Source organism: Chenopodium quinoa, unplaced genomic scaffold (assembly GCF_001683475.1).
Source record: "Chenopodium quinoa cultivar QQ74 unplaced genomic scaffold, ASM168347v1, whole genome shotgun sequence".
In the NCBI taxonomy this organism is placed as follows: Eukaryota; Viridiplantae; Streptophyta; class Magnoliopsida; order Caryophyllales; family Amaranthaceae; genus Chenopodium; species Chenopodium quinoa.
This window is the reverse complement of record NW_018745523.1, coordinates 1174270-1195029: the sequence shown is the minus strand read 5'-3', so window position 1 is coordinate 1195029 and position 20760 is coordinate 1174270. Positions and strand designations below refer to the sequence as shown.

Below are 20760 nucleotides of genomic sequence, written 5' to 3'. Positions count from 1 at the left end.
AGTATTTATGGATCAACTAGTTAGCAAATTTGGCATAACCATTGACAAAAATGTGCAGACGTGTTGTCCACGCATTAAGGTTGCCAATATATTACTTCGTACAAAAGGGCAGATCATAAAAAATAATTTAGACAAGGACTTTAAGCCAATGAAATAACTTGTACTTATTTCGTTCTTTTTAAAGAGCAATGTTGGAATTTTAGAATCTCCACCCTAGTTCCTAGGAACAACATTGGACTTCAATATCTTAAGCAGCATACTCCGTTACTTTACTCTTTAAGCATTGAATTTTACAATCTTCAATGCACGTCTTTGACCACCATAATCTAGCTATTCAATAATATACGAGTAACAATTCTACAAATTTAATATTTTAAGAGTATATATTTAGTTGAATTTAACAAGATTTTACATGATACGGTTTTAATGTTTATAATAATGAGTATTTATGATTTTATGGTCAAAATTTATAAAGGTTGATCATAAAAATTAAGGCGTAAATAGTAAAAAGTAACGGAGGGGGGGAGTAGCGACCTATTCTTTTGTAATTTTTCCATACAACAATGGGTTTGTCTAGCTACAAACTCAAAAGTGTATGAAGACAAACCTCTTATTGTTGTTGCCCTAATATGCCAAAATTTAATGATGTGGGGAAAGCCATGCAAGGTCACCTTAATGGCAGTATAAATCATCGAGATAGCAATCAACACACAAAGCATTGAGTAAACTTATAGAGCTCAAGAATGTCTAGTGTTCTTCAAATGTTTGAAAAATTCCTTAATTCAATTCACATTCATCCCCTCTTATTCCTTCTCCCCTCACTCTTCTTCATAATCTTCCTCTACAAATGGCTCTCCACCAACTCTTCAAATTTCCAAAACTTACCACCATCTCCACCAAAATTGCCAATTCTAGGACATCTTCACCAACTAGGCGTGCACCCTCACCGCTCTCTCCAGGCTTTGTCTGACCGGTATGGTGAGCTTATGCTCATCTACTTGGGCAAAAAACCTACACTTATAGTGAATTTTCCAACAGGCCTAAGTCTAGCATTATAACTGAGACTATAACTGAGACTATGGTGAGCTTATGCTCATATACTCTTCATGATGCTGTATTTTCCAACAGGCCTAAGTCTAGCATTACAACAGAGCTCTTGAGAAATCCTAGAGTAATGGAAGAACTGCAAAAAGAAGTAAGAGGAATTGGCAACAAAGATCATATAACTGAGGATGATTTGGAGAAAATGAAGTACTTAGAAGCAGTGATCAAGGAGACTCTACGGCTGCATCCACCAATTCCATTATTGGTGCCTCGTGAATCAACCCAAGATGTACGGATAATGGGTTATTACATTGCTGCTAGGACTCTTGTTTTTTTTAATGTTTGGGCAATCCAGAGAGATCCGATTACTTGGCAAGAACCTGAGGAGTTTCGTCCAGAGAGATTCTTGCATTCTTCAATAGATTTCAAAGGGCAGGATTTTGAGCTAATTCCATTTGGAGGAGGAAGAAGGATTTGCCCAGGAATATCATTTACGATAGCTAATATCAAGCTAGTGTTTGCAAACCTTGTGCACAAGTTTGATTGGAAGTTGCCTGTTGGAGTCAAAGGCGAAACAATGGATATGTCTGAGAGCACTGGCCTCACTATACATAGAAAAACTCCTCTTCTAGCTGTTGCTTCTCCACATCTTTAGTAATGAATTATAAATGCTCCCAAATTGAGAAAGGGAGTTAACTAGCCTAGTTGATCTGTGAGTCTCTATATTGTAACAGACTAACAGGTTAAGATAAAAAGCAAAATAATAGCAGTTCTCCATTATATTGATGTAAGCATATAACTGCAAAACATCAATACTTCATACTTCCTTCGTCTCGTAAAGTCCTTTTTTTTTTTTTTTTTTTTTTTTTGGCAATAATACGAATTTGAATTTTTTTACCCAAGTTGGAAAATTTTTGGGACCACTTTTCTTTTTACATTCTATTTCTCTCCTTATAAAGTAAACACATGAAAAGCAACTTACATGATTTTACATCAGTGGATTTTTTTTAAAAAAAAAAAATTTATTTTATCATTTTGTGGAGAGGATGACAAAAACCACCCGAAATTATTACAAGAAGCTGTTCCGTGCCAAAAATTTCCAGCTCTCAAACTGTCATGACAAATCATTGTCATAATTTGATACTATCTGAATTTGTAAGAAATAAATTAAAAGGGCAAAGAGTGATGTCCTACTCTCCATAATAATTCTAAAGAATAGACACACTATCACAACAACCGCCACACAGAAATTTTCCCTAAAGATCCACAACCTTTCTTTTGTTTAGTTAGGTTAAGCGAGTAGGGACTTTGATAATAAAAAGAGCCTCTCTTGGGTCAGGCATTGAGCCACACAGTTGATTTCACCCACAGGCTCCACTCTCCCTGTCCTCGAATAATCAAGCTAACCTATGGTGACCTTATACACTGCTTTACCTAGGCAGAAAAACTAACGGAGTACTATTGTAAATTCGTCAACAAAACACAACTTAGGTAATCATAAAGATCCGGTATTATGACTGCAGAGATATGGCAATAACACCATCTATTCTATGGTGAGTGTTTAAACTTCTTTGGTCAAAATCTGTTATCACGTAGTATATATACAAACTATTTGATATTGAGTATAGAGATTTACTGAAAACATATACCTTCTGAGAATTTGGTCTTTCAACATAATTTATTGTCCACTGCCATATAAATTCCTTGTGTGTGTAAAGGTCCTGTATGTCCAAAAAACAGCCACCGGTGATAAGAGACAGGACAAAGAACCGATGTTTTCAAGAAAAAATAACACCAGATAAACTTATTAATCAAATACTCTCAGAATTAAGCCAAAATACATGCACTTGCATTGATCTCATAGACATTTAAATAAACCTCAAGCAGGGCATGTTTGATGCTGGGACAAACACATTTTGCACAGGGCTACAATGATCAATGACAACGTAAAAACACAGCCACACCTACAAGGTGTAAGAGAGTAAGCAATATTTAATTGAAAGACACTCACAATTAGAAGTAGTCCAACAAATTCAAGCCACCCCCTCCTTCCGTTTCCTAATTCAGACCATAGCCTCTAAGCTACTTTGTAACCAATAATATTTCTATCAAGATGAAGGACATGGAAACTAACTTCTTGCTGTCTTATTGAACATTGATAACCACCCTTATTGAAATCAATACAAATGTTCTTATTTTAGGTAGGTTTTATAGTCTTCAAGTGGTTTGATTGAATGACTTTCCCACCTTCCAAACTCTTGTCTCTTTAACTCTCTTATTTCTTATTCAACCAATTTGTTCTTTGCTAATCACTTTAATAATAAACCATCTGCTCTAATAAGTTATGTGTAGTTTGACAGCTTTTAATAATTTAGCTCTACTGGATGGCTTCAATCAACATAGCTTGTTTGATGCCATTTTCAAGAAAATTAGCAAAGACTTGTATCAATTTTCTCACTTGAGTGAACATAAATATAAAACAGATAATAAATTGCAGAAAGTCGTCAAGAATTGAACATATATGGGACGGCACACGGAAATGCATGACTTCTAAATGGTCCTACAAAGATAAGAAAATCTTGATAATATATTCATTAATTAATGTTATCTTCAAGTATATTAAGTCAAATTTGATCCTACAAAGATAAGAAAATCTTGATAATATATTCATCACATAAGCTACTATGGAGTTTTAGATCTAAATGAGTAAATGGTGTTAAAAACAAATGCCATTTCACACTAATGTCAATTTACTGATCAGATAAAAGCTTGAAAAAGGAATTAAATAAGAATTTCCCACAATCTTATTGAAAAAAAGGATAACTCAAGTTTGGTTGAAATTTTAACTTTGTAGATAAAAAAGTCAAACACAATCCTAACAGCAAGCAACCATGATCCAAGTTTAGAAGCTAATTCAGCTGAGACGAAAAAGAATAGCTTATATTAGGAACTGCTCACCTTTGAAGATCATACACTCCTTGGACCATGTCAAGGCAAAACAGTCACATTAGCCCATTTTGTTCATATCCTTTCATCTCCTCAGATAATGCGAATTGTTCTGCATATTAACACGGTTAAAGATGTTCTAACTCTAATTAATATTTGTTTGTAAGGCTATGAAATCTTATGATGCACTTAAAGTAGAAGAGTGATTCCATATCCAGTCTCCTGTTCTATAACCCTGAGATTAACTACAATGCATCCCTTCATTCCACTTCTCCAAAATATAATACATATCCGTGTTTGATATGAGTCGGAGCAAAACAGAGTTTTCTTCCCATGTAAAAAACAAGACGAGAAAAATATGATAGGGTTATCCACACAAACAAAAGGTGTAATGGCATAAAAAAATGTATCATCTATTCTGAATTTAGCAGTCACATAACTGGTTCAATGCCAGAGAAAGAGAGTATAAGATAAAATAAAATAATAAATGGTTATGACATTGCTGCAAGGACACAAGTAATAATCAATGCATGGGCAATACAGAGAGACCCGATATATTGGGAAATCCTGTGGAATTAAATCCAGAGAGAAGAATTTCCAGTTGATTCCGTTTAAAGCAGGAGAAGAGGTTGTCCAGGGGCACCCTTTGCTCTAGCCACTTGCTGAAATAGCATTAGCAAATGTTGTTTACTCTTTTGATTGGAAATCAGCCAATGGAGTAGAAAATGAAGTGTTTCATGTGCCTGAAAGCCCGAGTGTGAAAATCAACAGACGGTATCCTCTTATAGCCATTGCAACTCCGTATTCTTGCAGCTAAATAACATCCCAGGCAATCAACTTTGTCAATCAAGAATCAACATTTGAATCACCAGATGCAAAAGACACAAGACTCAGTTAGTACGTCAGTTGTATATCTAACATCCAACAATGTTGTTAATGTTTATGTACTCAGTATAATGTGACATGTTGATTATAATCAGCCTCATTCTATGGCATATAGCAATAATGAGTGACCATGTGTAATGAGCTGAGTTCGGTCACCCAGTAGAAATCAATATAACAGAACAAATTTCTGATTTTAACTAGCAAATTAATAAAGGTGAAAGCTTTAAATTGATTGATAATGGTGGAATGGTTAAAAGCGATAATTTAATAGCTTAAGGCTATCAATCTTCGATAGTGAGTTAAGCTCACAACTCTCCAATAATGGCTTTAGGCCATAACTCTCCAAAAGGTTCTCACCAACTTTCTGCCTACCTTCCTTCTACTCCTCTCTACCTATTTCTACTTAGCCAAATAGTACAGCTTCAATTACTAACTTTACTACCCCTTGTTAGGATTAGTGTGGAGATGCATCAATATAAGGAGACATAAGGAGGAATCAAAGGGAAGCTTGATAGAGGAGGTTCGACCGAACCCTCTCTATGGCATTACCGAGGTTCGATCGAACCTCAAGGGACCTTTGCGTTTTTTGCAAAAGAGGAGGAGTGACCGAACCAAGGGGGGTTCAACCGAACCACCTCAAGTTCGGCCGAACACTGGGTAGGTTCGGCCGAACACTGGGTAGGTTCGGCCGAACCCCCTGGTGCTCTGGTTCGACGGCTCGATTTGAGCCCGTGCTTCTTGTTTAATTGCTAGCCCTTGGATTGTCTTTATACTCCTAGACTATATATATCTTTTCTTAGCTTCTTTATCAAGTATTCACAAACATTAAACACTTGAGAGAGGGTTTATGAGAGGTTTTGTGAGGAGCATTGGAATTCAATACAATTCATGCTTGTAATCTTGATTTCATTCATCATCAATACTACTCCATAGTGCAAGGTGGGTTTTTTCTCCCGGTTCTCGGGTTTTCCCACAGTAACTTTGTCTCCTTTTTATTTGCGTTAATTTCTTCATGGTTGTTCTTAGTTGTTGTGCTTGCATGTTCTTCATTGTTGTGGGTTGATTGCAATTAGTTTGAGCCCTTAATCCTTTCACCTCTTTGTCATTACCCCAATTGCCAACTAAGGGCTGCAGCTTTAAGTTGCTGTTGCTTGGTGTGGTTGTGCCTCAGCACCTTAGTTGAGATAGTGCTCAGAAGTGTCCTTTTGTTAGAATCCAACCTCTTTGTTATGTATTCTTCTTTATTTTCCTTATATTTTCCTTATGTAATGTCTCTTTAGTCTTTCTTTTTATTTTTCTAGACCCTAGGGAGAATTATTGTGTTACTGTCATTTCAACGTTCACTTGTAATTCTCTACTAATGCAATATAAAGCTCTTTAGGGAGCGAATGGTTATTCAATCAAAGCTCTCTACCCCGTTGTTATTGCTTTAAGACTTGTGTGTTGTTTAAGCCTTTATAGATATTGTGCTTGCCTTGTTTTAAAGCATCCCCCACCAAACCAAGAGACCCTAGAGACGTCCTCATTTTCGTCGGTTCCGCTTGTGCCCGCTTCGAAGTATCGGCCGTCACAAGCCCCGACTCCGCACTCGTTGTTCTCGTGCGCCCTCTTGAGACACCGTAGGTCCGTGTTGCTGTGTGCTCACGAACCTCCTTGCTTTAGGCTTGCGCCCTTGTCGCCAAAAGACGAGAGCGCGCCGCACGATCTGGTGTTGAATCACTCGGACCGTGACACCTTTCCTGACCTGGGTATTGTTTGTATAAAGCACATGTGGCTTGCTTTGATTCGTTACACCATGCAAGAATGGAAATACGGAATGTGAATTTTAGTACAAGGAAAATCAGCCTCTTACTGGAAAAATAAAAAATGCTTTTGAAAAGAGCTGCTAAGTATGTTTAATGTCATTTCGCTTGATTCTCCTACATTTTCACCAAGAACCCACTATTCTCCGCCAAAAAAAATAATAAAAAAAGTCACCATAACTTCACTAAAATTCTTCTGTTGATATCATTTAAAAAAAAAAAAAAAAAAAAAAGAATAGAAGAAATGAAAAATTATGGTGCTCTATTTACTACCTAGCCAGCTTCCCAGACTCCCAGTACTAGTCATCCAAGTACAATTAGTACACAACCAGTGAGTTTATCTCACAACACTCCCTCTGCTCCTAAAGATGTCCCTATCACCCTATCTATTTTTACCTAACTTTAAATGCAAAAACTTTGATCATGCAATGCTAAAAATTAAAATAATAATAATAATAATAATAATAATACTAATAATAATAATAATAATAATAATAATAATAATAATAATAATAATAATAATAATAATAATAATTAACACTGCCTTCCCCCCCCCCCCTTTTTTTAGGGAATACTAAGCTAAATAATGATTCTTTAACTGAGACAATTCAAATATGAACATCTTTAAGAAACGAAAAAGAGTAATAGAATATAATCATTATCACACTGCTAGCCGGATCATGGTTGGTTACTTGACACTCAGGTCATGACTAACATGCCTAACATGATGTTACTCCAACTCTTCAAATCACCAACACTGATTACTACACACTCATACTAGACAAAAATTCAACAACATTATATTATCATTAAGCGGTCATGTCTGACACTTGAACACGGTCCTAAGTTTAACACGCCTAGCCAAATCAAAATAACATAGCCTAGACATCATTATAAAATACAAGTACATAATTTTCAAAACAGTATCATGTGACAGAAATTTCCCAAAATCACATTCAGCTGTAAAACCTCCCAATCAACCATTAATTTATAATTTCCATGAATTTAATATCAAATTAAAGAGATTACATCAAGTTACTGTATGATCAAAACAAGAATAACCTAACACTCTTCCGAAACAATTTCCATCAAACCTACCGAATTTGAAATTACAATAATCAAATGATTTAAAATTAGAACTGAAAAGCACAGTAAATTTACATGAACATACCAATTCAAGTAGTTAATCGATCCAGTCCAAAATTAGTGTTGAACAATTTTATTTTGGTTTTGTTTAATCTCTCTGAACTTTGGTTTGTACGCCTTTATCCTTTGCTACATTCTCTATGTTCCTCTTCTATTTCCTAAATCGGAACTCGGCTCTTATTTTTCATATGATTGTGTGTGTTTGTTGATAATTCAATGCCTAACTTATATTTGCCTTGCATTATTTGAGCTCACTATTCCCTACGTAGTCTAGTGGGAGTATAGCAAACTGTTTTTTTTTTTCAATCTTTTGATAATGCCAAAAGGGGGAAAAGACAAACTTCATGGCGGCTAAGGCGTGTACCAAGGAACTCACACATCGAAGGTATAATTTTAAGGAAAATAAAGTCCTAGTAGTCTAAGTTTTTTTTTTTTAAGTTAGTAAAGTCCTTGTTAATTTTTCTTTTGCTCAGTCTTTTTATTTTAAAGTACTTTTCTAAGTTCTTTAATTACTCTGTTTGTTTTTTTTTTAGTTTTCATGTTTTGTTTTAAGTTTATGTTGCATGCCTCAAAAAGGGGGAATTTGTTGACCCTTTTAGTTTTGATGGACAAATTGACAAACTTGACTAATGAGCGTTTTAAGTCTTTGGTGAATAAAGGGTTCAAGCAAAGTTCGTTCCGGAGTAGGAACCTGGATGCGGAGTAGCATTCTCTAAAAAGCCTCATGCAAATCTCACGTTCTAGTTTTTAATTGTGAGCACTCAATAATACAAGTTGGAAAGGAACTCAATGATTTATGTTTAAGACTACTGGAATATAAAAATTAGTTTTAAAAAGATAATCTTTTTTTGAGCAAAAGATAATTTATAAATGTTTTATCTAATTTACTATTTTTAAATAAAGATAATTAACCTAAATTAATTATCTTAGTTGTTTTTAAATAATTAAATAATTTATAAATTATCTTTTCAAAATAAAATCTTTTTAAATCCTTTAATAACGGAATATTTGATTAAGTCAAATATTGTTGCATGAATATCTCAACAAAGTTGTTTTTCCAGAAACTATATTTTAGCATGTTGATTGCTACGTGGATTAAAGGAGAGATTTAAGAAATCTCCACTACCTTGATCATAGTCACATTCTCCACTATTAGTTAGTGGGTGTTCACTGGCAAGTGGTTGAGGGGTGTGGAGGTTAAGGATTAAATCTCCCTATTTAAACCACGACCATATTCATTGCAAAATACAACTCTTGAGCATAAAAATTCCAGTAGCCATCTAATAACATAAAGAGAGTTATTATCCTTCTTATATTCTCGAGTGCAATAGGTATTTGTAATCACAGATTGTATTCAAGTACTTTGGGGTTGGGATTGTGAGTTTGTAAAGTGAGGTTAAGGAAGCTTCGTTGCTGAAGTCTTCTGTGAGAGTTGGGAACAAGTTCCTAATTTGTGGAACTTATTAACGGGTTAGAATCTTCACTTGTAAAGAGTTTGATTACATAGTGGAAATTTGGAAAAGCCTATATCTTCTCTCATCGTTATTTTATTTAGATAAATTCCGCAAAAGTTTTTAGAATTCACCTCAAATACAATTCACCCCCCCTCTTGTATTAGCCAGTTAGACTTTCAATTAGCAATGCCCAGAACTTGAAAATCTGATAAACATCATGAATGGATGATTGAATGGAGCAGAAAATTAAACTCGTATATGAAAATATCGCTCATTACTTAATCTCAAAGTGCCAAACTTTTTTGATCTTAAATTCTTAGAATTGGGGGAAGTGAATAATAATGAGAAAATCACCAATTGTTTGCTCCGGTTCTCTTTACCTTAAAAAAATAATATTAAATAAAAATAATTTGAGTTCAGTAAAAATTAGTTCAGTTCAGTAAAATAAGTTAAAAATAATTTCAGTTCAATAAAAATAAGTTCACTTCAGTAAAACTCAATTTTCTTAAAAAAAAAATTATAACAGAAAATTAGTAAAAATAATTTTAGTTCAACAAAAAGAATTTCAGTTCAGTAAAAATAATTTAAGTTTAGTAAAAATAATTTTGTTTCGGTTAAAATAATTTTAGTTCAACAAATATAAGGTGAAGAGAACGGAACCTTATTGATAGAGAAAAAAGGTAGAAATGTTTACGGGGCGTTTAGTTGGAGGATGGGAATAAGAGGGATAAGGAGGGAGAATAAAAATAGGGAATCGATAGGTGGGACAAGGATAAATAATGCTTATCTCATGTTTATGGGTAACTATGGGAAATAAATTAGGGATAAGTAGTAAAATTATAAAAATACCCTTACTAACTCCTACCCTTTTCCCTTATTCTTTCAATTTCATTAGGGTTTTGGTATTTTTAGCCTATTTCTTATCCTTTACCCTTATACCACCCCCCTTAGTTGTAGAAATGGAGGGATAAAGGGGTGTTTTAATCCCTATCCTCAACCCCCTTTTAATCCCTATCCCTCTAAACAAACACTACTTTTCTTTTATTCTCATCCTTTATCCTTATCCTTATCCTTACCTTTTTATCCCCCTAAACAAACACCCCCTTAGAGTATGTTACTACTCTTTCCATCCCAGAATATGTGTGATATTGGACTTTTTTCACTATTTATGTACTCGTATTACGTTTGAACACGATTTTTTACTAACATAATAAAAACATATTTTATCATAAAATATGTTGTTAGATACATATAATATAATTTATAAAATAATTTATATTCTAGTATTTAATTATGTAAAAATAAAATCAAACTAGTACAGTGGCGTGTGTACAATGTTAACTATGTCACATATTTTGAGACGAAGAGAGTACAATCTTTGATACTGGGTAACTTAATGGGACTTAGAAAGAAAAGGCACAATCTTTACCCAAGAAAATCAAAATGTTATCATGAAACTTACGTATACTTCGTATAAGAAAATAGAGTAGAAAAATATGGAGTATCTAGAAAATACTACTCATGCAACCAAATTAATCAAAAATTACCACTCTCAGTACAACCAATTCAACTCTTACAGGAACATAAATTTAGAACTTTACAACAGAGGATACACTGTGATAAGAAAGAATACATGTGAAAATCAAAACTGTAACACCAACGCCAATGCAAGCTAAGTATTACTCCCTCCGTCCCCTTTTTCGCTCCATCCCACAAATTTATATTATTAAAAAATGGTAAAAGAAAGATAGTGGGTGGTCCCTAGTCAATATTAGTGAGTAATAACCATGCCCCAAAATGGAATGGGGCAAAAAATAATGGACATCTATTTATGGCAAATGGAGCAAACAAAAAGGAACGGAGGGAGTAATCTATAAGGAGAAGGCTAATTTGTGCCTGCATATATAACAAGTGGCCTATGAGTTCATAGAAATTGTAGAAACATACAACAACTGAATCATATTTTAGAAGTTTTACTCACAGTTTCCAGTTCAAGTAGTGATCAACAGTAAAGAGGTTTTAGACCTCAAAACCAGTTAAGCATAAATATATTTTCGATATCTAGTCTGAAGACCGTTGTGGCTCACTGGCCATGATCAAAACATAAACACTTACTTCTTTAGCCTTTACAAGAAAATATCAGTCAGACTATAGGAATACGATTATAAGGGCGTGTAGTAGACAAGAAAATATGTTAAGGTTATCCAGACATAATTCAGGGGTAATGGCATATTGGCATCCAAAAAATGTACTATCTTATTCTGAATTTAGTGATCACATAACTGGTTCAATGCAGATAAAAAGGGTAAAAAATTCCGATGCCATATGAATGAAGAGAGTAAAAGTTACAAGACAAACTAGCTCAAATGTGATGCAATTAAATTTCTTGTATAGACATAGTCCACCAACTACAGAAAACGATGACAATAATAACATAGATAGTGGGACATTTTTGTGAATTTATATTGCTTCCATTTCTTGTTACTTATAAAAAAAATATCAAACCAAAAATTTAATCCATATTACACATCATTTGTCAAAACCTACGCTTGCTAATTGAATAAACTACTAAACACACCTAAAAAGAACTCCTTCAATAGTCATACCTTGGAAAAGACACCTGTGATTCATATGCTAGCAAAAGAAACAAATCTAGAAGCACCAGAAGGTCCAGAACATGGCATAGAGTATATCTAGTCTATGGTAAAATATAGATAAGTTAGATGAAAAAGAAAATACTTTTTATACGCTAAATATGTGAAGGAAAAAAAAAATGGATGCATGAACTAAAATATCTATAAGCTTAGTTTTATAAAGTGCGCCTTAGACATCTTCTATATGCTAATCTTTGCAGTTTGTTACAATTCCTTCTTTCAGCTAAACTAGAAAAAAGACGAAAATTTTATTTACGTGTGTTAAGTTAATGCAATTATGCTTATACTCATATAAAACAAATTATCAGTCTTGATCTTGTCTTCTCAGCCCATCACTATCATTTAAACAATTTTTTTTTTCCATATACAGCCCAGGCAAGTTGCAGCTAGGTGTGAAGTGCAAGAAATGGCATATCCTAGGTTCCTAACTAATATAATAATTTTAAACTAATTACAGATGTTAATCATCATTAAAAACTACTCCTTCGTCCGGAAATAAAGTCACCTTGGACTGCTAGCCTCTACTCATGTCCTAGCTTGTCTCACAGCAAAAAATTGCTTCTCTCTTTCCTTTTACTTTCTGACTCTCGTCAAGTTGGCTTCTACTAAGCCTCTTATGAATCATTGTCATTACCCCTTTTAGCATCATTAACCATAAATATAAAACAAATAACTAACTGCAAGAAGTCATCAAGAACTCAACAAGTATCGTACGGCACACGGAAAGATATGTTCTACGCACTTGAACCCAACATATAAGCTCAACTACAAACTTCAAATATTCAGCAATTTTATACTAGCACTCCTTCACCACATATATTGCTCCCATATTCCTTTTAAGATGTCTCATTGACTTTGCCTCACCAATTTTCTTTTTCATTAACTTCAACCAACTAAAACTTAATAAAATAACAATTCTACTATGAGGCAAATCTAAAGGGATCAAGGGATTATAAAACAGAAATATAGAACCACATATTATTCATCAATTGATGTTCTTTTCAGATATATCAAATTAAATTAATCCTATTATTCATCATTATATGTACTTTTCAAGGATAAGTTGAACCGACATGATTCTACATAGAGCCAAAAATATATGATTATATATATTCATCATATAAGCCATTATAGAGTTTCTTAGCTAAATAATTTCAATTAATTCTGTCCATACTAAAATCAAGATATATATGATAATTTAAATTCCCAAAAAGAACAGGTAAAGGATTTGCCGTCTTCATATATATATATATATATATATATATATATATATATATATAAAAGAATATGTGTTTGGTTGAGATTTATGTAAGATGAATAAAAAAAAGTCAAATACAATCCTAACAGCAAGCAAGCCTTGCTTGCCTAATCCAAAAAAAAACTAACTATTACCCAAATGTATAATCTATCCAAACCCTTCACATTTAGAAGATCATACACTCCTTGGACCACATCAAAGAAATTCAATCACGTTAGACTTTTTTGTCCTTGTCCTTACTTTGATGTTATTAGATTTGCATAATTACAACCGTGTATAGAAAATGTAATCTCTCCATTCCAAAGTTAGTTTGCCATAACGCTATACGTAATGAACAAAATATCCTTTGATCAATTAAAATTAACTTGAATAGCTTATTCTACTCTCATTTCTACCCACTCTTACTTGCAATCACTACCACTTAAGCCACCACCACCACTTAAGCCACCACCACCACTAACAAGGAGTACCATCACCTTCTAACACCTAAGCCACCAACACTTAAATCACCATCCCCTCATCAACACTTTCTACAAACCTAATATCTAATGCAATCTAACTTTTTGGTTGTTGGATATTAGTTTGCTACCAATGAGGTGACAATGGACCACATATATCTCGGAGGCTTTGGGTGAGAAAGAAGAATTTTGTCGTCGGCCAGGAGATAATTTTTTTTTCGTCGCCAAAAGGAATGGTCCCACTGATTTTTATATTTACATATGGGTCCATTTATTTTCATACTAACTCTGTATTTTTTAAATGCATCATTTGGATTTCTACACAATTTATATATTACTTTTTATTTAATTTGATATCTAGATGTTTTGGTTGGATGAGTTGATTAACTTTTTTTAAGATGGGAAGGGATATGATTTTGGCAAGATAAAAATACAAATAAATAATGAAACTACAACCAAAATAGTAACTTAGAGTTCTTCAAACAATATATAAATAAAACTATAAAAGTTGTTGACATATTCGTTTCTAGAAACTGATTGCTCCATTATGATTTTTAAAATCTTAAAGATATCCTTACTAACACGATTGTCACGTACACCTTCAAGCTCCTAAACTTCTGCTTTGCATTCCTACTATAAATTGAAGCTACAAGTTAAAGCTTCATATTGCTCCAAGTGAAACAGAACACTAGAAGAAATGTCTAATATTCTTCAGTTCTTAGAGAATATTTGTTTCCATCCCCTCTCCCTAACGTTCATACTCTTCTTGATCTTCCTTTACAAATGGCTAAATAATAATCCTATGCAAAGCAGAAATCAGCCACCCTCCCCGAGAAAGTTGCCCATCTTAGGCAACCTTCACCAACTTGGCAAATTCCCACATCGTTCATTGTACTCTTTGTCCAAGAAATATGGAGAAGTGATGTTGATTCACCTAGGTAGCACACCTTCCTTTGTTGTCTCATCTGCAAGCGCAGCTTGCGAGATCTTGAAGACCCATGATGCCATCTTCTCTAATAGACCTAAATCACGCATCACTAGCAAGATAATCTATGATGGCAAAGACATAGTCTTTTCACCTTATGGGGAATATTGGAGACGGATAAGGAGCATCTGTGTCCTACAGATGCTCAGTAACAAAAAGGTTATATCCTTCCGAAGAGTAAGAGAAGAAGAAGTCACTCTGGTGATTGAAACGATCAAGAGATCAGAACAATCACCAGTAAACTTAAGTGAGATTTTTATAGCATACACAAGTAGTGTGTTGTGTAGGACAGCCTATGGAAAGAAGTATGCTGGAGAAGTGGGAACCAATTTTAAGCTTCTTTTAAAGGAGTTTGTAGAGGTCATGGCAGTTTTCAGTATGGGAGATTTCATACCCTGGCTTGGCTGGATTGATCAACTCACTGGTTTGAATAATCGGGTGGACAAAGTCGCGAAAGAGTTTGATAAATTTCTTCAACATGTAGTCCAAGAGCATCTAGATCGCAAGGTTGAAAAGGATGAAAGTGAACAAGATTTTGTGGACATTTTGCTGGATGTTCAGAAGGAAAACACAGCTGCTCTTTCCATGGACAACATCAAAGCCATTGTACTGGTAAGAATTCCTACTACTTCCTTAATTCCCACTTTAATTAATTATTGTACAACAGAAGTCAATATTAAAAGTCCAATAGTGATCACCAATAAAAATTTCCACATAAATTTGCAAAGCAGATAATCAAAATAAAGTACCACAACTATTTCAGCTTAAGCTAGTTAAAACTTACAAAGTCAAAACTGGTTTTGCATTTGATGAAGGATATGTTTGCTGCTGGGTCCGACACCTCATACACACTACTGGAGTGGGCAATGACAGAGCTGCTGAGACATCCCCAAGTCATGAAAAAACTGCAAGATGAGGTAAGGGGAGTTGTTAGAGAAAAAACAATGGTATCTGAAGATGATTTAGAAAATATGAAGTACTTGAAAGCAGTGATCAAGGAAGTATTTCGCCTACATCCTCCACTCCCATTGCTGCTGTTTCGGTATCCCTCCCAGGATGCCAAAATAAATGGGTATGACATTGCTGCGGGGACACAAGTAATCATCAATGCATGGGCAATACAGAGAGACCCAAATTATTGGGCAGAGCCTGAGCAGTTCCGTCCAGAGAGGTTCCTGAACTCTACAGTAGACTTCAAGGGACAGGATTTCCAGTTGATTCCCTTTGGAGCTGGCAGAAGAGGTTGCCCAGGGATACCCTTTGCTTCATTCAAAATTGAGCTCATGCTAGCAAATCTTCTCTACTCATTTGATTGGAAATCAGCCAATGGAGCAGAAGATGAGGCTCCTGAAGTACCTGAAAATCCAGGCATAACAATCAATAGACGGGATCCTCTTATGGCCATTGCAACTTTATATTCTTGCAGCTGAGAACATGCTGCACATATTAACAAAAGAATTGATATTTGAATCACAGATGCTCAAGGCAGTAGACCAACAGTATCAATTATCCAACAATAACAATTCCATGTCCGAGTTTATTTATGTCCTACTCGTATTTATTTTAATCCTGTTCATGATTATGTTTTTAGTATAAAGTTTCTGATGTCCCTAATTAAGCTATGATGAAGCCTCTTCAAAGGCATTAGGGTAATAATTATGTTGGTGTCGTATTTTAAAAAATAAAAATAAATGACTTCACCCAGTCAATTCCTTAGCTGATTCCTCCTGATCTCAAGCTACCTTTTAGAGATAGTGACTTTGGAAGAAAAGGAGGTGCCTTTCCATAAGCTTCCCCACTCCAACTGTGCCTGTATTTAGATTCTCTATTGAATTCAATTCCCTGGAAACAACAATTGGTACAATAGCCAATGTTGCAAACCAATAAGCATCTCAGTTTTTACATATCAACCAATCAAGCTTAACCCACCCGATAAAGTGCAGGTAAACATATTTCCATTCTTGATGATGACAGGTTCCCAAGCAAGAAGTCAAACTAAGTTTGAGATCATTATTTATCATGTGGAGTTTTTTACTCAGATTGTAGTCCATTGTACAAACCAAAATTGTCAAGTTCATTAGTCCCCTTTGTGAACAACAATCTGATATAATGTACAAATTGGTACAATATGATACATGATACAAATTTGGGCTATTCTAAAACTTCATGAAACACAATACATTTCTGGTAGCACTTAGAACATAACAGAACATACCACAAACTTCATGAAACTATTTAAGTTCCTGTAGTACATGTCCTACATACCAGAACATAACGCATTTCTGGTAGCAATTAGACAAATTGACAATAATTAATTAAATGTCAATTTCATGAAACATGACATTATTAAATAGATAAGTAGCTTAGAGTAAGATGACCCACACGTTTATAATCAACAACCATGTAATATGGTCTATAAGATAAGATAATGTGTTTTGAGGTAGAGAACTCTCAGGAAATGAACCACAGAAATTTACAACTCGAATCACATCACTAACTAGTAGTAATACGCAGTTGTTTGTTTTCCCTTTCCCTGTTCTTAAAATCCTTACCTGAACAACTATTATGCCACCACTCATTCCTCCCTCTACTCCTTCCTGTAAAAGTTATATCTCAAGCCAGATCGATTTCTAATATCCTGACAAACGCTGAAACAAGTGAACAACATCTAGTGCTCCCCTATAGTACTCAATTTCTGCATTTTACCTAACATACCTAGGTAGGATCCTTGACACATAAGGACACTAGTTTAGACAATTGAAAGAGTTGCCTCTTCATCTTGGATTAAAATGCAGAACATTTCATAAAATAGATGATATCAGGATACATATCCAAATAAAAGTGGTTCCAATCTGGAAACATACACTGGTATGGACACTTCAATACATACAATGGAATAAACACTAGAATGTGACTAACAAATTCCATCGGGTTCCTGAACCTTTTCTTCCTTTGATTCCTTCTATTAGTTCTATATAATAATAACGGGCTTACAGCTATCACACAAGGTGAAACAGAACACTCAAAGAAATGTCTACTGTTATTCAATTCTTAAATAACCTTAGTTTCCATCCCCTCTCCCTCCGGTTCTTTCTCTTCTTAACCATCACCTATAGATTTCTTAATAAAAATTCTGGCTGAAGCAGAAAACTGCTACCCTCCCCAACAAATTATCCCGTCTTTAGTAACCTTCACCAACTTGGCAAATTCCCACACTACTCTCTACACTCTTTGTCCAAGCAACATGAAGAAGTGATGTTGATTCACATCAGAAGCACTACCTCCTTTTTTTTGTCTTGTCATAGCACACAAGATCATGAGGACGTATGAGTCATGATATCATCTTCTCCAATAGACCTCAATTACACACTACAAGAGCAAGATCATCTATGATGAAAGAGACAGAGTCTTTTCACCTTATGGGGAATATTGGAGGCAGGTAAAGAGCATATCTGTCCAACAGCCCTTGAGTAACAAAAATGTTCAATCTATTAAGAAGGTTAGAAATGACAAAGTCAGTCTAGTGGGCTGAAATGATCAGAGCATTTCCCTATTACTTAAGTGAGAATTTGAAGATGCTCTCAAGCAATGTGTTCTGTAAGGCAGCCTTTGGAAAGAAGCATAACAGAGAAGTGGCAGCTTTTGAAAGAGTTTGTTGAGGTCATGGCAGTGTTCAGTATGGGAATTTTCATACCCTGGCTTGGCTGGATTGGTCGACTCAGTGGTATGGACAGTTGAATGGATATAATAGGCATAGACTTTGATAAGTACCTTGAATATGTTATCTAAGTGTATGGATCGTAAGACTGAAAACGAAGAGAATGAAAAGGACTTTGTAGGTATTTTGTTAAATGTTCAGAAGGAAATACAGTTGCTTTTCACATGGACAGCATTAAAGCCATTATAATGGTAACGATACCTAGTACACACTTGTCAGCCCACACATAAACCCTTAAAATCTGAAGACAAGGTCAAATTTCAATGACTATAATAAAAGTTCAAAATAGCATGTCTCTTTAAAAGACAGGTATTTTTACTTATCAAGAGAGAAAAAATATCACATATTTAGCCAAACAAAGCATACAAAAACTTTAAGTGCAACACATAGTTTTAAATAAGAAGGTACCTCAGCTATTTCTGGCAAAAACTTGTGATATTCATACAAAATTGTGAAATCACTTTTGTATTCAATGAAGGATATGTTTGCAGCTGGGTCCGATAAAACTTATACACTACTAGAGTGGGCAATGACAAAGCTGTTGAGACGTCCCCAAGTTATGAAGGAACTGCAAAGTGAGGTACCAGGAGTTGTAAGACCAAAAAAAAAAAAAAAAAAAATGGAGCCTGAAGATGATCTGGAAGAGATCAAGTACTTAACAGCAGTGATCATGAAGGTACTTAGGCTGCATCCTCCACTCCCATTGCTGGTGCTTCGAGAGCCTCACAGGATGTCAATATAAATGGTTATGACACCGCTGCAAGAACACAAATAGAAATCAATGCATGAGAAATACCGAGAGACACAATATATTGGGAAAATCCTCAGGAATTCTGTCCAGAGAAGAATCAATATTTTAATAATCAGATATTCAGATGCAAAAGACATAGGACACAATTGTATCTAAAATCCAACAATCCTGTTAATGTTTATGTACTCAGAATAATGTGACATGTTGATTATAATCAGCCTCATTCTATGGCATATGGCAATATTTGCAAGAATGGAATATGAACTTTAATACAAGAAAAATCAGCCTCTTATTTGAAAAATTAACAATGCTTTTTACAAGAGCTGCTAAGTATGTTCAAGTCATATAGCTCGATTTTCCTACATTTTCACCAAGAAACCAACTTTTCTCCACACACACACACACACACACCAAAAAAAAAAAATCACCAAAAACTTCTCTACAACACTTTGATGATGTTAGGAATTTAATTAGTAAAAAAATTTGAACAGAAGAAATAAGGATTGTGGTGCTCTATTTACTACCTAGCCAACTTCCTAGAACTAATCATTTAGCATTCAGTTATCCAAGTACAATTAGTACACAACCAGTGAATTTATCTCATTGAACTCCCTCCGTTCCTAAAAGATTTCCCTAATCTATATTTACCTAACTTTCAATGCAAAAAACTTTGATCTCGCAATGCTAAATAAATTAATACTCAACCTTTTTTTCACAAGGAAATAATCAGCCGAACTTCGAATTTTTCACTTAGAGATTCCAAATATGTAGTATGAACATCTTTAAGAAATGAAAAGAGTAATGGAATATAATAATTATCAGCTAGCTGAATCAGAGTTAATACTTGACACTTAGGTTATGACAGACATGCCTAACACGATGTTACTCAAACTCTTCAAATCACGACACTAGACACTTCACACTCGGGAATAGGCATGACATATGGACACTTCATACTAGACAAAAATTAGCATAATTTTCATAAAATGGTCACGTCTGACACGGTGCAAGTTTAAAACTCTTGGCCGAATCGGAATAACATAATTTTAACATCATTATATGAAATTAAAAAATCATGTAGTAATAAAAATATCACAACATCACATTTCAGCTGTAAAGGCTCCCAATCAATATTATAGTTTCCAATAATTTAATATCAAATTAAAGAGATTACATCAAATTACTGTATGATCAAAACAAGGATTACCTAACACTCTTCCTAAACAATTTCAATCAAACCAACCAAATTTTGCATAACAATAATCAAATTATATAAAATTAGAACTGAAAATTACAGTAAATTGACATGAACCTACCCATAATTCAAGTAGTTAATCGATTGAGTCCAAAATTAGCAATCCCCAGATCTTGTAAAACTGATAAACATCATGAATGAAGAAGTAAATTAAACTCGTATACCAAAATATAGCTCGTAATGTGATCTAAAAGTGCCAAACTTTTTTGATCTTGAATTCTTACAATTGAGGGAAACAAGTGAGTAATAAATCAATAATTGTTTTGTAAATACTCCCTTTATTCCCAATTGTTTGCCATAATTTGATGGATTAGAATTGATGATATGATGAGAGAAAAAAATGATGGGCCTAAATTTTTTTGAGGGATAAAAAATGTTGGGCCTAAATTTTTTTTTTAAGGGTA

The 20760-nt window shown here is 34.3% G+C and overlaps 2 protein-coding genes and 2 long non-coding RNA genes across 6 annotated transcripts in view; 2 read left to right on the top strand and 2 right to left on the bottom strand.

The window, feature by feature from the left end:
• Positions 1-15804, bottom strand: part of LOC110715349 — a 22415-nt gene extending 6611 nt beyond the window's left edge. The window contains exons 1-4 of one of the 2 annotated variants that reach the window (XR_002510286.1): positions 15647-15804; positions 15417-15537; positions 4003-4827; positions 2694-2765 (exon numbers count right to left, since the gene is read on the bottom strand). This is a non-coding gene — a long non-coding RNA (uncharacterized LOC110715349). The remainder of the gene's footprint in view (positions 1-2693; positions 2766-4002; positions 4828-15416; positions 15538-15646) is intronic. The other variant, XR_002510288.1, reaches the window with a different exon arrangement.
• LOC110715348 (cytochrome P450 71A6-like) lies at positions 446-2660 on the top strand. The gene has a single exon (XM_021893912.1). The coding sequence runs from the start codon at positions 1079-1081 to the stop codon at positions 1697-1699; it is 621 nt and encodes a 206-aa protein (XP_021749604.1). The 5' UTR covers positions 446-1078; the 3' UTR covers positions 1700-2660.
• LOC110715344 (cytochrome P450 71A26-like) lies at positions 13217-16353 on the top strand. The gene is made up of 2 exons (XM_021893906.1): positions 13217-15244; positions 15448-16353. Exons 1-2 carry the CDS (start codon positions 14345-14347, stop codon positions 16060-16062), a joined length of 1515 nt encoding a protein of 504 aa, XP_021749598.1. The 5' UTR covers positions 13217-14344; the 3' UTR covers positions 16063-16353.
• LOC110715351 lies at positions 15899-20760 on the bottom strand. 2 transcript variants are annotated; one of them, XR_002510292.1, is made up of 5 exons: positions 20581-20760; positions 20418-20477; positions 19011-19107; positions 18759-18918; positions 15899-15988 (listed from the first exon to the last, which is right to left on the bottom strand). It is a non-coding gene; the product is annotated as an uncharacterized LOC110715351 (long non-coding RNA). The 2 variants fall into 2 exon arrangements; XR_002510291.1 differs by having other exon boundaries at positions 20418-20758.